The sequence below is a fragment of the Sus scrofa genome, chromosome 16 (genome assembly GCF_000003025.6).
Source record: "Sus scrofa isolate TJ Tabasco breed Duroc chromosome 16, Sscrofa11.1, whole genome shotgun sequence".
Classification (NCBI taxonomy): Eukaryota; Metazoa; Chordata; class Mammalia; order Artiodactyla; family Suidae; genus Sus; species Sus scrofa.
This window is the reverse complement of record NC_010458.4, coordinates 79201233-79221173: the sequence shown is the minus strand read 5'-3', so window position 1 is coordinate 79221173 and position 19941 is coordinate 79201233. Positions and strand designations below refer to the sequence as shown.

General features: G+C 62.6%; 1 protein-coding gene across 1 annotated transcript in view; it reads right to left on the bottom strand.

Annotated features, from left to right (window-relative positions):
• SLC6A3 (solute carrier family 6 member 3) overlaps positions 872 to 19941 on the bottom strand; it is a 34189-nt gene continuing 15119 nt past the window's right edge. The window contains exons 7-15 of the mRNA XM_021076839.1: positions 17639 to 17742; positions 16114 to 16238; positions 14003 to 14115; positions 12794 to 12922; positions 12075 to 12174; positions 9441 to 9541; positions 8231 to 8398; positions 6733 to 6804; positions 872 to 1499 (exon numbers count right to left, since the gene is read on the bottom strand). Coding sequence (XP_020932498.1) covers positions 1476 to 1499; positions 6733 to 6804; positions 8231 to 8398; positions 9441 to 9541; positions 12075 to 12174; positions 12794 to 12922; positions 14003 to 14115; positions 16114 to 16238; positions 17639 to 17742 — 936 coding nt within the window. The 3' untranslated portion in view covers positions 872 to 1475. The remainder of the gene's footprint in view (positions 1500 to 6732; positions 6805 to 8230; positions 8399 to 9440; positions 9542 to 12074; positions 12175 to 12793; positions 12923 to 14002; positions 14116 to 16113; positions 16239 to 17638; positions 17743 to 19941) is intronic.

Here is a 19941-nt window from a genome sequence, read left to right as displayed (position 1 = left end):
GAGGGCCCTGGGCAGCAGCACAGGAAGAGCCGAGGCCAGAGTTAGGCGGGGCTCAGCCACCTGTGGCTGGTGGGGAGGAGCTGCCAGGGGCATGTCCCGTGAGCTGTGCCCAGGGCCAGGGAGCAATGAGAGAGTGTGAGAATGAGCTTTGGGGGATGGGGGGCAAGAACGGTCACTCAGAATGGGGGTACAAAGGCCCTGAGTTGGCTGTGCCCACAGGGTCCCCTGGCTGGGGGCAGGGCTGGGGGCCTGGCAGGAGGGTCACAGCCGCCTGGGAGTGAACAGCTGCCCGACCCCTTGGATCACAGGGGGGACACTGGCACTTAGTCCAAGTAAATGACTAAGTGCTGGGGTCTGCTCTGGGCTGTGGTCAGGCTGACTGCGGTCTAGAAGGACTCCTTTGGCCACAGAGTGGACATGAGGTCCTCAGGACCAGGGGCCGGGAGTCACTTAGCTCGCTGGTGTCGTGTCCCCAGAAGAGCAGCTTGGGCTGGGCAGCGGCGCTGGGCAGACTGCAGGGCTGGGGGCTGGACACCTGGGGAGCCCGCAGGGGAGCTGACCAGGCAGGTGAGGTCTCAAAGGAGAGAGAGGCTGTGCGGGGGAGGGCAGGATAGAGAGGTGGGGGAGGGTAGAGGGTCAGGGGTCAGGGTAGAGAGGTCGGGGGGGCGGAGGGGTTTTTGTGGGAGCCAGCAGGGTCCCTGGCGTGGGTCCAGGTTAAGCCCAGCTGACCTGGGGGGCCCTGGGCTGTGCCCCCTGTGGGTTGGGGAGGAGGGGTCAAGGTGGGCTCTTGATGGAGGGGGAGCTGGGGGCCCAGCTGGGCCGTGGGGACAAAATTCCATCAGTCAGGAAGGAGGCCACGCAGCCACGGCTCTTTTCCCGTCAGGTTCTTTATTGTTGGTGACAACCACACAGAGGCCGCTGTGGAGACACGCGGACACGACAACGTGGGCTTTCTGCGCGGGCGCTCAGCGCCCCTGGGAAGGACACTGGTCCTGCACTGTCACCTTTGTCTGCTCCTCCACGTCACCTCTGCACAATTAGGCAAAACATGACACTTGGCTCTTTTCACACGAGCAAACAAAGGGCCCGGGAAGCTCTGTGAGCGCTGGGTTCTCGGCTGAGAGCCCGCGATGCGCAGTTACCGGCCTTCTCGCGTGCACCCCTTGACGGCAGCGAGGGGACGGCTGCGGGGGCCGCTGGGGGGACGCGGGGAGGGGGCAGCCGGCTCTATATGCACGGAACGCGACTGGGATGTTTCTGCCTGCGGGACAGGCACAGACCACGAAAGTTACACAACGACACGGACGACGGCGGGTCAGGTCGCCCCCGGGCAGGAGGCCGTGAGCATCCGAGGGAAAGCGAAGCAGGAGGTACAGAGCGGGCGCGGCCGGTCCTTCCGGAAGCGCATTTTCCTTCTCCGTTTGCGTCTGTCCTGCCGCGGACGGTGTCCAGCGAGTTTTCCTCCCTGCTCCCGTCTACACCACCAGCCAGTGGCGGAGCTGCAAAGAAAAGAGGGTTTATTTAGACACCAAGTGAGGAGCCACCTGCTCGAAGGCAGCTCGGCAGAGTGGCCAGCCTGGGGACCAGCGCTACTGTGGGGGCACCTGGGCCTGAGGCCCTTTAACCTCATGACAGAAGTCGTGGCTGCACCGGGAGACGCCTCGGGCGGCCTCTGCGCCTGGGCAGCGTGCCATCAGCTGCTGGCAGACACAGCAGTCAGCAAACCCGGGCTAGTCTGAGCGCATCCCCGGTGGTGGCACGTGCCTCAGGACAACCCCGGCCCTGCGGCCACTGTCCTGGGGCCTCTGCTCCCATCCCAGTGAGGCCCTGCTCCCCGTGGTGCTGGCTTTCTGTGCGACCCCTGCGGGCGTGGCGTGAGGCCTTGTTCACAGCTCGGGGACAGATGAGATTGACAGGAGCCCCTATTAGCCGTCGCAAATGTCATCGCCTGTGATTATGCAGCTGTTCGCTCAGCCTGGTTCTGTGCACAAGCCGTTCGATTGCACTAAATGGCAAGAGCTGAGTTTTTAAAACGTTTCCAAACACGACAGCCACCTGAGGACAGGGAGATGCTGAGCCCACCCCAGGGCTCTGTCGCCCTCCGGGAGGCCTGCCTGCAGTACCCACACTGCCCACAAAGGCAGCCGGAGGCCGGAGCCTTCTCTGGGGACACGGCAGCAGGCACGGTGGCCTGAGCAGTGGCTCTGTGCTGACTCCAGACCCGTGTGGAGGTGGTGGTGGTGGGGCACCCCTGGGACCCAAGCTGAGACCTGACGCCCAGGGCGAAGCGGTCCTCCATCCTGGCTGTGGATGAGCCAGTGGCGACCTTCTCGCGAGGTCAGAAGCCCCACGGGTGAAGGTCCAGCCGTGAGATCATGACCAGGAGGCCAGAGCACAGGGAGCAGCCGCCTGGCCTGAGCAGGTCAGCGGGAGCCAGAAAGCCCAGCCCAGGCCCCACGGACCCGAGAAGCCGGGACCTTCAACTGCGGGGCTGCTGGGGGAGGGACGTTCCATAGACAGGGATGCAGGTTGTCGAGGCCCCATGCAGCTTCTGAGGCGAGTGAGCATGGCAACCGGGTGAAGGGCGCGCGGTAACGGGTGTGCAGGGGGGCGCAGTGAGGGTGTGTGTGGTGGGGAGAGAACAGTAAGGGGTGTGCGGTGGGGGGGCGCAGTAGGGGCCACTGGGCGGGGCCGGAGCCGATGGCTGGAGCAGCAGATAAGGCTCTTTCTGGTCCAGGTGGAGTAACAGGGACTGATACGCTCCACCATCCGCAACAGCTAACAACGGACAAAATACACCTAAAACGGCTTTTCAGGGAAGACGGAGGTGGGCGGGTGGCGAGCCGTCCAGTTGTCTGTTCATGGCCCCCAGGGACTCTCCGGGTGGCCGTGTGGGGCGGGAAGGGCAGGTGGCTGACTTGGGGGGGTGAGCGTTGGGAGCCCCAGAGGCTGGTGTCCTCAGGACGGAGTCTGAGGGGTGAGCCGGCACCAGAGCCTGGGCGGCTGCACAGGGACCCAGTGGCAGGGATGTGGCCGAGCACTCAGGGCACCTGAGGCCGAGAGCCCCACCCGGCAGGATCTGGGAACGCCGGGAGCTGTGCCTGCCTCGCAGCCAGGAGGGAGCAGCTGGTGGGTGTCGGGGGCTGGGCAGAATGTCCAGGAAGGTCTGGCTCCAGCCGGGAACAGTCAGCCACTCACTAAATGCCACTCTGGTCCCACCTAACAAGCCTGAAAGAGCAAGTCCCCCAAAGATCAAACTGTCTCCCGGTAACTAAGTGATGACCCAGAACAAAGCTCACGGCTCCTTAAAGGAAGGCAGCACTATCCAGCCTCTAACAACGTAAAACCCCTAATACCCGGAGTCCAATGAAACATTAAGACATGCAAAGCAGCAGCAAAGTTCAGCCCCTCGTGAGAAAAGTCAACTGAAACGGACTCAAAACAGACCCGCTTGTGACACTGGCAGATAAGGACCTCACGCAGGGGTCCTAACTGCGCTCCAGGCACCGAAAAGGTGAGTAGAGGCAGGAAGGACGTAGACAAAATGACACACACTGGATGTTTCTTAAAAATGAAACTGCACTATGTGAGGTGACAGCTCTGCTGCACGGAGTTATCTGCAGGTTAGACTTTGCAGAGGAGAGAGAATGAAAGCGGCCCGATACATGTGCGACTGGAGCCCTTGAAGGGGTGGGGCAGAAAGAGACGGAAGCAATGACAGCTGTTTTCAAACTTGCTGCAAACCATGCGCCCACAGTTCCCAGAGGCTCAGTGGCCCGCGGGCACGAGAAGCACGAGCTTTGGGGCTGCAGCTCCACGTAGGGGAGAAACGGACCCAGGCTGCCTGACACCCAGCCCATGAGGTAACGACCACTGAAACCCCTCAAGCTGTCTTTCAGGAACATAGCAACACGTACAGGTGCAGCAAAACGACACAGCAGAAAAGGCCCGGGGCGTATCCAGCAAGACCGAGGTCGTGTGGACTCGAGGGGCAGAACGAAGGCAGCCAGGCAGGCAGGTGTTTGGGCTGTGGTTCACCGGGTTTATTTTGTTACGGGGTCAAATAAATGAAAAGCCGCCACGTGTGGACTGCTGGTCAACTGTGCACCTGGGCACGGAACTTAGAAAGACACCTGACAGAGCCTGAGATGCCGGGACCGAGGGGATCCTCGCACAAGAGCCTCGGAGGGAAAGAGGCCCACTGGCGATGTTAAAAGGAAAGCCGCCACGTTCACAGAACTCACAGGAGACGCGAATTTAGAGACCCTGGATACATGAGATATCCAGGAGGGATAAATTAATAAAACCACTTATCACAGTTTCATAATAATATAAATAAAAATAACTCTGTTCCCAGACACATGACAGGGAAACTGCAGCAGCAGATGCAAAGGACCACACGTCTCAGCACAACCACGGGGCTGCAGGCAGGGCGCCAAGGTCTTCGAGATGCTGAACGATTGTAACTCAACAGGGAGACGCAGGCCCTCGGGACCCGGCCACGGAGGAGGGCCAAATAAAACCATCCACACACACACACACACACACACACACCAGTTTTCTACGACTTCCTCCTAAAGGAATGTCTGAAGGATGCTTTTTCCAAAGACAAGAAGATGATCCTCAGAGGAAAGACGTATGTGCCCAAAAGCGCGGTGGACAAATAAACCCTGGCCAGGGGGTGCCGGCTGTGGCACGATACGGTCAGCGGCATCTCCGCAGCACCAGGATGCGGGTTCCATCCCCACCCAGCGCCGTGGGTTAAAGGATCCGGCATTGCCACAGCCGCAGCATGGGTTGCACCTGCGGCTCGGATCAGATCCCGGGCCTGGGAACTCCATGTGCTGCAGGACAGTCAGAAAGAGAAAAAGAAAAACAAACAAACACTAGACCTAAACAACAAGTTTTCTGTGCAAAATAACGAGAATAATGACAGTGATTCATTTGTGGTTTGAAAGACATAAATGCAATAATGAACAATAACAGCATATCAAGCAGTTGGAGGAAAATTTAAGTCCTCATAATAGTCAGGACAGGGGTTCGGATAATGGGGTAAAATATGTGTGGTACGATTTCAAAACAACCATAAATTGTTAGAATAAAACATGTAAGCTCCAATGAAATAGAGAGGAAAGAGCTGAATAAGGAAAAAAAAGCCCCCAAATAAATCATAAAAAGCAATAAAGGGGAAAAATAAACATTAAAACATGGAACAGAGTCAGAAAGAAAGCAGAAGCAAGCCCGACTATATCAAGAATCTCAACCAGCGCAAATGGATTAAGCTGCCCAAGCGTCAGAGTAAAACATTCCAGTGCATCTGAGGTTTGCAAAAGACGCCTAGATTTTACGACGACTACAAAGTTGAAAGTTAAAAAGATTACAAAAGGCGTTTCAGGTAAACACTCAAAAGAACACGGCTGCTGCTGCGGTGGCCTCAGACAAAAACATCACTAGGAGGGAAGGCATCACGAGGGAGAGAGGATGGGCGAGGCCCCAGGCAGCTGTGGTAACTGTGACCACACGTCCGTCCCAGAGCAGGCTCAGAATAGATGCAGCTAAACCTGGCAGAACTGCAGGGGGAAGTTGGGCAAGGACGCGTTCAAGGTGGGAAATCCCACAGGTGTCTTCTGATTATCAGTGGTTACACAGAGTTCTACACTACCCGGGTGACGCTGAAGAAGATTTGAACCATGTGGTGAAAGCCTAACCTGATGGACAGGAGAATCATATGCCAACAGTTGGAGAACACACCACAGCTAAAGATTCATGTAACATTTATAGAAGTTGATGAAGTATCTGGCCACAAAGTATCAATACACTTCAAAGAATGGGGAAAAAGGTATCTGAGCACAATGCGATTAACTTAGAAATTAATAACAGAAAGATAAACAAAACATCCCCATACATTTGGAAATTTAAAGGCAGACTTCCAGGCAACTCATGGATTGAAGAAATCTCAATGAAATTAAAATATGCGTAGAACCAAATCATAAACAAAATGCTATGTTAAAGGTACGGAATGCAGTCAACAGGGTATTTTGAGGGAAATTCTTAGCCTTGAATGCTTATGTTAGAAGAGAAGAGGGAGTTCCCATCATGGCACAGTGGTTAACGAATCTGACTAGGAACCATGAGGTTGCGGGTTCGATCCCTGTCCTTGCTCAGTGGGTTAAGGATCTGCTGTTGCCGTGCGCTGTGGTATAGGTCACAGATGTGGCTCGGATCCTGTGTTGCTGTGGCTCTGGTGTAGGCTGGCAGCTACAGCTCCGATTAGACCCCTAGCCTGGGAACCTCCATATGCCGCAGGTGCGGCCCTAGAAATGGCAAAAAGAAAAAAAAAAAAAAAAAAAAAAAAAAAAGAAGAGAAGAAAGGTTGAAAATTAATAAGCCAAGATCTAAACTAAGAAGGTTGTAAAGGTGTGGTAGAGTAGACCCAGTGAAAATAGAAGTGGGAATTAATAAAGACATGAGCTGAAATGAGTGAGACAGAGAGCAAAGCGTGACCAGAGTCCTGCATCAGGTTGGCTGGTGGCCCATCAACCTGCAGAAGAGGAAGTTCCCGGCCCAACAGGCCTTCCTCCACCCCTGCCTAGAGTTGGGCTCCTCCCTCGGTTTTTGAGTCACCGTGTCCTGATGCTGGTGCCCTGCCCAGCCCCTCACCTGTGGGTGGAGGAGGGGGCCCCACCCAGCTTGCCCCCCGCCTTGGGGACCCACAGGGACAGCAGCACTCACCGTGAACTGGCGCACCTCCCCCCTGTCCAGCTGCTCGTGCTCCTTCTCTGGCGTGATGGCGTAGGCCAGTTTCTAGAAGAGAAGGAGCCACCGTGGGAGCCCGCCCAGCTCAGAGAACCTCAGGCGAATGGTCCACGCGCTCAGCAGTGGCAGCTGACTGCCCGGGCCTCCCTGCATCCTGGAGCAGCTGCTACCTGGGGAGGACTCATCTCCATGCCAGCTCTGGTTGGCCCCAAGCCCAGGTGGACCTCGCACTCTCCCAGCGGTACCTGGGGCTCCCAGGGGGTGGGGGGGGAGGAGCCTGCTCTTCATCACATTCAGCTCAGGAAGCTGGCCTTCCCTCTGCCACCCGCCCAAGCTGCTGTCTCTCCACGCTGTCTCTCAGTGGGTGGCACTCTAGGGCTCTTTGGGGCCCTGCTCCCCCTCCTGGCATTGCAGCCCTGGGTGCTCCCACAGCCCCAGTCTCAGCACTGAGACGCCATGTGGCTTATGCTCAGGGTTTGGCCGGCGAGGGGGTCAGACCCTCCGTCCCCAGCTGACACAGAGGGGTCTCCCACGGGGATGGCTGGTCTCTGAAGGCCAGCGAGGGAGGTGGCAGTGGGGTCTGCACCACACGACCCACCCAGCTTTGCAGGAACCTCGAGGCCCAGAAGGAGGGGTGGTCACCTGCCTGTGCTGTGCCTGCTGACGCTGTGGGCCCGGCAGGGACCAGCCCATGAGGGGCACTTGCCTTGGCTTCCAAACCCAAGGGCTGCCGCGCAGCCCGGGGGAAATGCTTGGACCAGCCGGGTACAGCCACGGGGCCTCACTGCCACCGGTCCTCAGGGCGAGTGTGGAACATGGGCACAGGGCAGTGTCCAAGGGCTCCTGGTGGCCCTGGGCTGGCCGGTGGGCAGGAGGGCGGGGGGCCTCTTCCAAGCAGGCTGTGTCGTCTGCCTCTTCCGGGCATCCCGGTGCCCGGATGTGAGCGGAGGGACCCCTGTGACTAGCTCTCCTGCCCTCCTTCTCAGCTGACCCGGGGCCTGCCTGACCCAGAGGCCCAGAGCAGCGCCTGCCCACACCACGGCTGCGGCTTGGCCCCGGGAGAGAAGCTGGCCTGCATCCACCCCTACCCTCAGACCAGTGCCCTTCCCACCTGCACTGGGCAGCGGAGGGCACGTGTGCGGGTGCACAGACACACAGGCAAGTGTGCGCACAGACACACACGTAGACACACACAGACACACACACATAAACACACATGCACAGACACACAGGCAAGTACATGCAGACGCACAGACATACACACAGACAGACAGACATGCAGAGACACACAGAGACACACACACACAGGCACAGCCCCCTTCCTCCCACACCAGCCCACGTGTCTGGCATGGTAGGCGCCCCCTCCTGCTGGTCAGAGACGAACAGGGGGCAGGCCAGGGACAAGGACAGCAGCCTGACCGCATCGGTGGCCTTGCCGTGGGGGGCAGGGTGGGCGAGGGCCGCGCACACCTACCTCCCTCAGGGACCCGGGCAGGCTGCAGAACTTGTAGGCGGCGTAGACGGGCGCCACGGACATGGAGGACGCGGCGATGGCCCAGCCCAGCGCGTTGGCCCACTCGGGGAAGACGTAGGCGCCGTAGTGCGGGGGCCTGAAGGTCGCGATGCTGACCACGACCACGAACTGAAACCGAGGCCCAGGGTCAAGGGCCGCTCTGGAGGAGGGTCCCTGCTCCGCGGCTCTGGGAGCCCCGGCCCTGCAGCCAGAGGCCCCGGGCGCTGCGTGGGCTCTGCCGACGGCGCTGCTGCAGGAGGGGCCCTCAGCCTCGGGTCTGAGGGCGGGAACTCACTCACCGTCCTTTGCAAACCCCACACGTGACCACACGGGTCTGGAGTTTGCGGTCTGGCCCCCAGGCCCCGGGGCTGAGCAGGTTGGAAAGGCCCAGGCTGCCGGGGGGAGGTGGGAGATGAGCAGCCTCTGCGGGTTTGGGGCCGTGGCTCGGGGAGCAGCGAGGCTCGGGCCAGGAACCCCCTTCCACGCACCTCCTCTCTCACCGGCCCACGGGCCTGGCAGGAGGGGCCGGGGGAGGGAGGGCTCAGCCTCCCGGCTCTGTGCTCAGCTGCTCGGCCCCGGAGCGGCCATCTGGGGCCACCAGACCGGGCAGACAGTTCAGGCTTGTGAGCCATCGTGGCTGAGTCGCCACCACCAGCTCTGTGGCCGAGCCGGAGGGGCCTCCATGGACGTGCGGCTGCTCTGGCCTGGCCGTGCCCAAGGTGGACTCAGTGTGGGCCTGAGCTTGCAGAGCCCGGCCAGACCGCAGCAGCTACCGCATGTGCCGTGGTGCCTGTGCCAAGCGGGTGGTTGCAGGGGTGGGGGGGTCTGAGCACCGTCGCCCCATCCCTGCCCAGCTCTAACTTCTCTAGGTCCTCCAGGCAGAGGTCAGCTGACCGCCTCGTGGTCTCGGCCTCCCCTCTGGGCAGAGGTGCGGCCAAGCGCAGAACCTCCGGTCTCAGTTGGAGGACCGCACTGCATCCACGTGAGCTTTCTTGGGGGGCCCGGGGGGGGGCCCTCAGGAGACCAGAGGACCTGTGCGCCGGGCTGCCCTCCTGGCTGAGTCCTGCCCCGGCCTCCGGCATGGCTGTGCTCAGGGGCAAGGGGGCTGCACAGAGGAGAGACCAGGTGGGATGGGTGGGGGCTGGGGGGCTGGGCAGAGCAGGGACCTTACCAGGAGGAAGCAGGGGCTGATGAACTTCCAGCACAGCCGCCAGTAGAGGCTGGGACGCTGCCCAGTCATCTGCTTGATGTCGTCGCTGAACTGCCACACGCCTGCGGGTAGCGGCCACACAGGGTGGTCAGCACAGCACAGGCGCCAGACACCGGCTCTCACGGGTCCTCGCCGACCCCCGGGCCACCTCCCCGGGCACCTTGAGCTCGGGCTGCGGGCCGGTGCCCAGGCCGCCCAGTGGCGTTGCCGACCAGGGGTCCCTGTGCATGTCCCCACAGTGAGTGACACCGGGACCACTGATGACCCCTAGGGGAGGCCTGTGTGGCCGCCCCCTCCTCCCACCTCAGGGCTGCTTGTGGCCCACAGCCGGCGCTGCCTCCCCTCTGCAATCTTTTCTGTTCCACTAACAAAATTCGTGATAAGGGAGTTCCCGTCATGGCTCAGCAGAGAAGCTGACTGGTATCCATGAGAACGTGGGTTCGATCCCTGGCCTCGCTCAGTGGGTTAAGGATCTGGGCATTGCTGTGAGCTGTGGTGTAGGTTGCAGATGCAGCTCAGATCCCGTGTGGCTGTGGCTGTGGTGTAGACCTGCAGCTACAGCTCTGGCTGGACCCCTAGCCTGGGACCTTCCATGTGCCGCAGGTACAGCCCTAAAAAGAAAAAAAAAAATTGTAGTAAAATACTCATAAAATTTACCCTTCTAACCATTTTTAGTGCACAGCCCAGAGGCCTTAAACGCATTTACACTGTTGCGCAACCATCCTTTCCAGAACCTTCTCGTCATCCCAAACTGACACTGTGCCCTCCTCCATCCTGTGCTGCCTCTGGGGCCCTGACCCTCCAGGCCCCCGGGAACCTCCAGGGTCTGCCCTTCTGTGTCTGGCTTGTCTTCCTGAGCTCCTCAGGCTTCGGCATGTGCCAGCCTGCGTCGGAACGCCTTCTTCCTGGGTACTGCTCCGGGATCTGTGGGCAACCACCGTTTCTAGCGAAGCTACTCCCACTCCGCCAGGGCCCACTTTCTCTGGCTCTTCCAGAAGTTTCTCCTGCCGGGGGCTGGCCTGCCCCTGGTGCTGCGACCCAGCTGGTCTGCAGAGTCCTGGGTGAGTCCTGCCACATGTGGGGACACATTGGAGAGACGCCTCCACGCTGAACGCCCTCTTCACATCCAACGCCAGCATCAGATGCGGGGCAGCCCGGAGAAGTGGGGACAGGGCTGCACCCCAAGGCTGGCAGAGGGCAGTGCGTGCACGGCCGTCGGGAGAGACAGCGCCCTCCCCGCCTTCAGCGGCTTCGGGCCGGCTTCCCTGTCCCGCCGCGAGTGCGCGTTCCTGGCTGCAGGATACAGGATACGACGGAGGCCCTTCCTCTCTTTCTCCGAGCTTTTGTTCTGGGCGGGAGATTACAGTTTAAAGTAACAGGCTAAGGGGAGCTCCCTGGTGGCAGCGGGTTAAGGATCCAGCAAGTTACTGCTGTGGCTCGGGTCGCTGCCCTGGCGTGTGCGATTTCTGGCCCAGGAACTTCCACGTGCCGTGGGTGCAGCCAAAAGAGGAAAATAAATGAAGTGCTGGGCTAAGAATTGAAAGTACAGAGAGTTTGATATTTAATTGGGGAAATGTGCTTGGAACAGGACCTGTCAGCTTAAACCTGCCAGCGCTGGCGTGTTTTGGGGTCGTAATTCCGGGGCTGAAGCAGAGACACCGACCCCCTCAGGGGACTCCAGAGCTGCTTTGAAACAGTGGGTTTTGCCCATGACAGGCCTCGGCTTTGAGCTTTCCCCCGAACTGCCCCAGACACCTGGGCAGGTGAACCGAGGGGGGCCATGACCCACGTCCCCACGTCCCCACGAGGGAGAGGAACGGGCAGGAGGCGAGGTGGCCCGGGCACCGCACTGGAGGGGGCGCGGTGTCTGCAGCGCAGGCTTTCTGGTGCTATCAAACCTGCCCCAGCACGTCCCGGGAAACACAGTGGGCGCCCAGGAGGGGCAGGGAGCACGGCTGCAGGCTGGGCCGAGCCTTGTCCGGAGGCCACCTGCCGACCAGCAGGTCCCCGACCTTGTGGGGCTTCTGGTCCCAATGAATGAGCCCCGGACCCGGGGTGGGGTCTGGGGTCTGGAATCTGAGTGGCGGCGGCGCCAAGCCAGGGCAGGAGTTCTGACCTGACCCTGAGCACGGGACACCCCCCGTCCCTCCCCTTGGCAAGGGCCTTATTGATACCCACCCCGCCCAAGCGAGGAGCTCACTGGCCCTGTCCCCTGCCACCTAGGTGCTGGTCCACTCTGGTCAGCGAAAGCAGGCACCCCACCTTCCCCAGCAGCCGGTGCCCCAAAGTCCTAGCCAACCCTTCTCACTCAAGTACATGCAGGATGTCAGCGCAGCACGACTACGTGGCCACGCCGAGCGCCCCGATGACAGTGAGGACTTCGGGGTGCCGTCCAGGCTAATTGCCTTCGTCGCTCTAACTGAAGAGCCGGCTGCTGAGGTGGCGGCTCCTGTGATGCTGAGGTGACCACAGCGCGGGGCAGCTTTGCCAGAAGGGAAGCGGCCCAGGGCCAAAGCCGAGGCCAGTCGCTAGGACGGCACAAGGGCTGGGTCCTCAGGGCTGGAGCGCACCCCGCCAGGGCAGGCCCGCCCTTACCGTAGAACCAGGCCACCCCAATGACCTCCAGGAGCACCCCGAAGAGGATGGACGTGCCGGCCGCGAAGTGGTCCAGCAGCGTGAAGACGTAGATGCCGCCCTGGGAGAGAGGGGAGTGCCAGCTGAGATGGGGCGGGAGGAGCCCCGACGTCGCAGCCTCACACACAAACGCGCTCTTCCCAAAACAGACGCCTGGCCTGCGGTTTCAGCTGACAGACTCCTCCGTTTCCTCCTAGGGAGTTGCCCTTTGAGTCCCTGCAACTCACGCGACACGCACAAAACAAAACCGCACAAAACCCTCTCCCCCGCTTTCCCAGGGCTCCAGGCACCATCAGCGATGAAAGCCAGAAACTCCAAACGTGCCAGAGCCTCTGTGAGCAGGAGGACCAGGCCCTGTGTCGCAGGCACGGGTGGGCCCCCTCACCCTCCAGCCCCGCAAACCCAGGTGCTTCCCAGGGAGGCGTCCGGGGGCTGGAATTCTCAGGACCAAGTGCAGAGGCGCCCGGGGCTCTGCGAGACCAGGGACTCCCCATGACTGCGGCTACCTGCCCGTGCCCAAGGCCACCGGCTGTGACGGCGGCCTCCCGCCAACAGCACAGGTCGTGGTGGTTCAGGGGGACGCAGCTCGGGAGACCCGCGTCTGTCTGGCCTGATAGCACCCGCCGCGCGGTCCTGCCCCGATGCTAAGGGACCCCGGCAGGCGGCGGGGCGCTACGTACGTTGGTGACGCAGAAGAGGGAGAGGAAGAAGGTGGTCAGCACCACGAAGAGGGTGAAGAGCTTCCGGTGCCTGTGCAGCAGCTGGAACTCGTCGATGAGGCCGGTGATGACCGACTCCATCCCGCCCATCTGCAGCCGACAGAGCGGGGGCGCTGCGGGCGCGGCGGGCGGCGCCCCGCGCCAGGCTGGGCCCTTTATGGGCAGAGTAGGGGCTGCACGGTGTCTGGGGTGCAGGACGCACCCCCGGAAGGGCTGCCCTCCTGGTGGACCTGGGGTGGCCCTGCCCTCCGTGGGGACTGGCGCAGCCCCTCTGCTGTCCCTCGTGCTGGTGACATCGTCCCTGCATCACCGCAGAGGCTCAGCTTGGCTGGGCTTTGCTTTTCTCTAATTTGGGGATGGCATCTGCAGGCCTGGGACTGACCCTGTGCCACAGCGGTGACAGCGCCAAGAATCCTTAACCTCAACTCCCTGCTGGGCTCTTCTAAGCAAACGCCTGTCCCACAGGCACGGCTTAGCTTTGGTCCCAAGGAGGACTGGGCCTGGCCACTGGCTGCTGGTTACGCCCTCGCCAATGAAGCATGGTCACGATGGGGTGTCGCCCAGGAAGCCCGCTCCCTGGGGAGCCTCTCTGCCCTGCTCTGTCGGGACCACCTCCTCCTGCCGTTCTCAGGATGCAGCCTCCCCAGAGGTGCGGCCTAAGGGCAGCGTCCACTCGGTGGGTGGGAGACAGGGCTGGCTGGGCCTGACCACTCTGCACTGCCCAGGGGGCTCGGCGAGCATGGGGGCCTGTGTCTCAGCTGTTGGTCCCCTCCAGCCACGGGCAGGAGGAGCCCAAGTCCCCTCGTCCCCTCCCGAGCCCCTGGGCACACACAGGGCATTCGGTGCATCAGGCTGGACCCTGCAAGGGCGCCGCTGGCTGCTCAGGGGCAGGGGAGCGCGGGGCAGGAAGGGCCCGGTGGCCTGTCGCCCATGGCCTCACTTCCCCACTCTGCCCTGTGAGGGGGCAGGGGGGGCGGTGGCGGGGGCAGAGGACGGCTGGCGGCCCCGGGGAAGGAGGAGGGCGGGTTGGTCCGACTCCCTCCCCAGGAGTGGTGGGACCGCTCCCTCCCCCACGCGGGGCGCCGGGCAGGTTCGGGCTGGCCTGGCCTGAGAGGGGGGAGCCAGCCGCCACCCCGGGGCCCCGGCTCGCGGGGCGCTGAGGTCACTCACGGCGCTGTCGATCCCCAGGGTGAGCAGCATGACGAAGAAAACCACGGCCCAGACGGAGGACAGCGGGAGCGTGGCGAGCGCCTCGGGGTAGATGGTGAATATCAGCCCGGGCCCTGGAAGCAGCCCCCGGTTGTCTGAGCCGTCGCTCCGCGCCCCCCACCGCCCCGGGGCCGACGCTCCACTGCGAAAGTCCTTGAATTCAGGGCCCAAAGTCCTTGAATTCAGGGCCCGCGGCTCTGGGGACACCGGATGATGAGGGGGAGGGGGTCCGCCCCCACCCGCCCCCAGCTCCTCCTTGTCTGCACCAGGCTGTGGGGTCCCCAGAGAACGAGGGGGCTGGGCCCACGGCGGGGGGAAGGCAGAGGGTGTTACAGAGACCTCCCTGGGCCAAGGTGCCACTCTACACGTGACCTGACAGAGACACCGCACAAAGCCACGTGTTGCTGCCTCCTCCGATCCGCTCCTGGGAGCGGGAGCGCTGGCTCGGGGCAGGCACACCCGGAACCTCCCAGCGGGGGACCAGGGGGAGGTACAGGACCCGAGCAAGACGCAAAGGATCCCACAGCAAAGTGCTACTGGTCTATTGCATGGTTAATTGTAACTTTAATACGGCCTCGTGCTGAGTTTATTTTCCGGTTCTCCCCCGTTCCCCCCACCCCGTCCCACCCGCCCTGTCCTCGGCGGGGTCTGTGTCAGGCCCCGGCCGGGGTCGGGGCACTTGCGGACCCTTCTAGGGACTCAAACAGGCCAGAGCCAGGGCCCACCTGCCCAGGTGTGTTAGGGGCCCTGGTGTCAGGGGCTCTGCCATTCCCAACACCTCGTGGAAGGGACACGGTTTCTGACGCAGGATGAAGGGTGGCTGGTTTGAACCGCTGTACAGTCTAAATGCTACAAGCCACAAACCCAGGAAGACACCCATCAGCTTGGCTGAATTTAAGGCCAATACCCTCAGCTGAGTTAACTTTTCACCCTGTTTTCTGGAGAATTAGCGCCGTATATATACGACATTTACTTTGCTCGTCAGGAAATGCATAGCAAGTGAGCGGTCAGCTTACTTCCAGGGTTAATGGAGGTCCTTGCAAGCTATTGCTCTTTATCCTAATAAAGGGCAAAAGAACGGGGAAAATGCATAAACGCAACGGTGAGTAAATCTCACCGCTCCGCATTTAGCTCGTATTTATTTGCGTTCCGTTTCTCCTGCCTTTATTGGGTTTTTCTCGAGGAAAGAGTACGGATTTGGAAACAGCAGCGAAAGCCTTTCGTGCTCAGGTCTCGAGGGGTCAGTCCCCTTTCAAAGTGAGGCTCTCAATGTTCAGCTTCCTGAGAGGGAGCGGGGTGGGACGGCAGGGCTCAGGGGGTGGCCCTCTGCTCCCCAGGCTCTCCGGGGAGATCCGTTAGTGACACCCCAGCCTTCAGGAGAGGAGGGGCCGCCCTGAGCAGGGATGGTCTCCGGGGGTGGCTCCTAAGGCTTGAGGCTGGTGGGGGGTGGCCCTGGAGCCCTGGATGGCCCCAGCTTCAGGCTACCTGAGCCATGACTGTCCACCCAGGATCTAGAACCAGCGGACTGCCCCCGACCCAGTGCCCAGGGGCCGCAGCAATCAGAGCCCCCCCATCAGCTCCGCTCTGTGCCAGGCCCCCCCATCTCTCGTGGGCACATGTGCTGTTGGGGTTGAGCTACCTGCTGTGTCACCTGTGCCCCCCATGACTTCCCAGCCTGCAGACACTGCGGGTGGGGCCCTGGGTGAGCAGCTTGGGGGCATGCGTCTCCCTGGGTCTGAGACATCAGGGGACTCTCCGCTGTCACGGAATCCCTTCTGAGTGTGTCACGGCCCCCAGTGTTTGGAGGAAAAAAGCTGTGAAACAGATTAACTGCTCACATCCGAAAGGGCCCCGCTTCTTCCCGGCTGACCACACGGAGGTCCGGAGCCCGGCTGTGTGGCCAGCTGTCTGTGCAGCTTGGGTGGCTCTGCAGTCCCCCCGCGGGGGACACAGAGACGGAGGTGGGGGCTGCCCGCGGGGAGGGGCCCCGGGCGCCTCTGGTTTGCGGGGACAGCCCTCTTGGAGACCCGGACGCCCTGAGCCCTGGGGGAGGGGTGCCCGCGGGCTCTCACCGTCCTTGGCCACGTCCCCGATGGGCACGCTGTGCTTCTGGGCCATGTAGCCCAGGAAGGAGAAGACCACGAAGCCGGAGGAGAAGCTGGTCAGGGAGTTGACAGAGGTGGTGATGATGGCGTCTCTGTGGGAACAAGACACGCTGCTCCAGCGCCCGGCCCGGGCCGTGCAATTTCCAGTCATTACCGGCAACTCACCGCGTCTGGGCAGGGGGGCTCCGGACGGCGCTGTCCCAGGGAGCCCAGGCAGGCTCTCCTGCCGCCCAGAGCCTGCCCGGGCCGTCCTGTGGGGCTGGTGTCCAGTGACGGGTGACAGGGACGCGACCTCCCACCCAGGTCCCCCGCTGGGTGGCTCTGGGTTCTGACCAGACTTTGGCCAGAGCAGGTCCTGGGGAGACCCATCGTCCCTGTCGGCCTGGGGACCTAGAGGCTCTGAAGGCAAAGCTGGGGTCTGAGTGGGCAGAGCTGACGACCAGGGGGATCTGCCCACCTGCCCACAGGCTGCCAGGCAGGGCTTCTGACGCCTCTGGGGAGCTGGTTCAGGGCAGGTTCTGCCGGGTGGTGGGGGGTGGACCCCAGATGCTGTGCTTCCCGTGTGCTCCTGGGGGGTCCAGTGCTGTCTGCCTGGGGACCCCATTCTGGGGGATGAGACTTTGGGGGGGGGTCAGCCCTTCTGGGCACCCGAGTGGAAGGACATTGGCAGAGTGCCCAGACCCAGGTGGGCACAGGGAGGGTTTGGCACGGGCTGTGGGAGCCGCCACCCTGACCACCTCTGTGAGGACTGGGCGGCCGTCGGTAGGGCCGTTTTGCCATAGAAAGGAAACGAACATGGCTCGTGAAAATCAAAGAAAGCAGTCCCACATGAAACTCCTTCTGTTCTCGGAAGGATTTCGGGTCTAGCATGTGGCCGCAGGTCCCTCGGGCCATCCCAGGCCGCGTGGTTCCCGCAGAGGAGCCGTCGGGCTGCGGGCACCTGGTGCTACCCCTTTCCTGCCTATCCTGGTGCCCCGGCATGGGGACACCGTCCAGGGCCCAGGCCCCCCGCAGAGCAGGCCGGGTGGGGACACGCAGGACCTTCCTCGTGGGGTCACGTCTGGGAGGCGCCTGACCCCGAGCAGCACTGGGGGGACTGGTAGGCTGGGGGAGGGGGAGAGGAAGGGGCCTCAGGGTGGGTCCCTCCCAGGGAGGCGCTGAGCATCGGTCTTCATGGCTTCAGAGCCGCCCGTAAAGCAAGCGTCTGCTCTGCTCCTGTTCATCCCCCCACCCCCACGGATGCTCCCAGGCCAGGGATCAAACCCCAGCTGCCGCTGCAACACCGGATCCCAAACCCACGGAGCCACAGCCTCCCTGTTTGATTTCCATATGCCTCGGGGCGGCCTCAAAGGGGAAAAAGGAAAAAAAGCCAGCTTGTCTTGCCCTCCCTTCATCCGGGACACAGCATTTCCTAGAGTCAGTGCCGCCCCCGGTCAGCGAAGCACGCCCGCCCCCGCCCGAGTCTGCAGAGCCCCAGGGGCTGCGGGTGCACCTGTAGCAGTTGTTGGTGAACTTGTTGTAGCTGGAGAAGGCGATGAGCACCCCCAGGCCGACCCCCAGCGAGAAGCATATCTGGATGGCGGCGTCTATCCAGACCTGCGGAAGAGAGACGGGCTGAGAGGTCCCCCCCCGGGGGGGGGGGCGAGGGGCGGTCCCAGGGCCACCCACCGAGGACCGCGCCCCCAGCTGCGAGGATCAGAACTTCAACGCAGCGTCATTCTGGACAGGCAAATGGCCTGGGCCACGTGACCGGGGACAAACCCTTCCCGGGGCTGTGTCCGGGGCGGGACCCCGCTTCCCTGTTCCTCCCCAGCACGGGAGTCGGTCTGGCCCACGACCCTGTAACGGCAGAAGACGCCGAGTCGGTGGTGCCTGGGTCAGATCGTGCCACTCGCACTGCTTCCTTTCCTCCCATGGAAACACATGAAATGTACACACGGTGGCACACGTGGCACATGGTGGCACACGCAGAAAGGCCTGTGGAGCTAACATTGGCTCCCGCCTCGGTGCGCCCGCTGGAGGCTGCTCGGGGGACACCCAGGCGGAGTGAGGGCCTGTGGTCAGGACTGGCCCAGGGTGTGTGAAATGTCAGACACGACCTGCTCCAGTCAGGGTGACGTGAGACCACCCAGGGACACCGGTGCCCACCTCGGCCCTGCACGGCCTGGGGCGATGGGGGTGGGGGATGGAGGACAGCGGACCCCCCCCCCCACCGCCACCGAGAGTCGCCCTGGAGGACCGGCTGGACCTGCTGCGTGAAGGGTTTGGGGGCTGGCAGATCCTGGGTTGTCCCTGCATGTCCCTGCAGGCCCCATACAGGCCTGGGGCCCGGACCTTCAGGTTCCTCATGCGGGGCCACAGGGCAGCTGCCCGCGGGTGACTGAGCGAGGGCCGGGACACGATGGCCAGCACCAGGAGGGCCTTGGTCCTTTGGAGGGCACACCTGGCATCTCGGGGTCGCCTCAGAACTGGGGACAGCATGTTTCCAGATGGTGAGAGGGACCTAGGCGGCAGTGGGCCAAGAGGCCTCCTCGTGGCCACGGGCCAGCTTGTCGGGAGCAGGAGGCTGCAGACAGGGCTGGGGTCCCTGGGAGCTCCTGCCGGTCTGGGCGGTGGTCAGTATCCACCCCAGAGCCTTGGCACGTGCAGCCCACCCACGAGGACGTGCTCCCGGCCTTCTGTCCAGGCCTTTGCTCACTGCAGCCCCCAGACCCAGCTCTGAACCCAGCACTCCCCCCGCCCCTGGGGACCCAGCTGGGCAGCCTCTCAGGGTGACTTTGACCTGCCCTTCCCTCCTTCAATGGCTGGCCTCGCCTGTCCTGCTGGCACGCGGCCTCCCGGGACAGCACTCGTCTGTCCCAGCCTGGACCCTGCCTTCCCAGAGGAGCAGCTCCACTGAGAACTTCAGACGGATGAGCGAGGGTCTGAGCCACCGAGGACGGGGATGTTGACCCCAAAGGAGGCCCCCGAGTCCACCTGGGCATCTAGAAATGGGCCCGGAGGCAGGCGGTCTCCACATCAGAGCTGCGGGGCCACGGTGCTGTGGACACGAGCACGGATGTGGCACGCGGCCCCTTCTGTCCTGTCCGGCTGCTGGCTCCTTTGTGGGAACTTTGCTTCCAGCGGGGCCTGGACAGTGAGGATGTTGGCCCGCCTCCCGCCACTGTGGGTTCCGTCAGGCCCCTGGGGACTGAGCCACACCCTCGAACCCCCAGGGGACGGTACTGGGGGGCTCGTGTCCCAATCTGGGCCAGCTCCCAAGTCTGTCCCCGGGGGCACCTGGGGCACCTGCCCCATACTGCCAAGCCCCAGGGGAAGGGCACCAGGGTGGCTGTCTCTGAGGGAGGCTGCCCTCAGCCTGGTGAGGCCCAGTCCCTTCCGCCGCCCGGGGGAGCTGTGCAAAGTCAGCAGGACCCACAGGGGCCAGGGCGGCTCTGCCCCCTGCACTGGGCTCGGTGGGACCTGCCCTCTGGGGACCGTGTGGTTGGGCCTCCCGGTCTGGCCACTGTTCCGTCCGGCCGGAGCAGACATGTCTGATGACAGCAGTGACGGGCTGCTCGGGCCTGAGCCCGCATCCCACCGCCACCATGCCGTCTGTCTGTTACTCCTGCATCACCCACCTGCCGTCTGCTGCCTCACCTGTCCCCTCCCCCACCATCAGCCTGACTGGCGGGTGGCAGCAGCCTCGGGCACAGGCCAGGCAGCCCCAGGTGCTTGTCCGAGGGCCCAGCAGTGCTCCCCAGGGAGAGGGGGCCGAGCGGAAGAGGCCTTGTGGCAGCGCGGGGACCCAGGTGC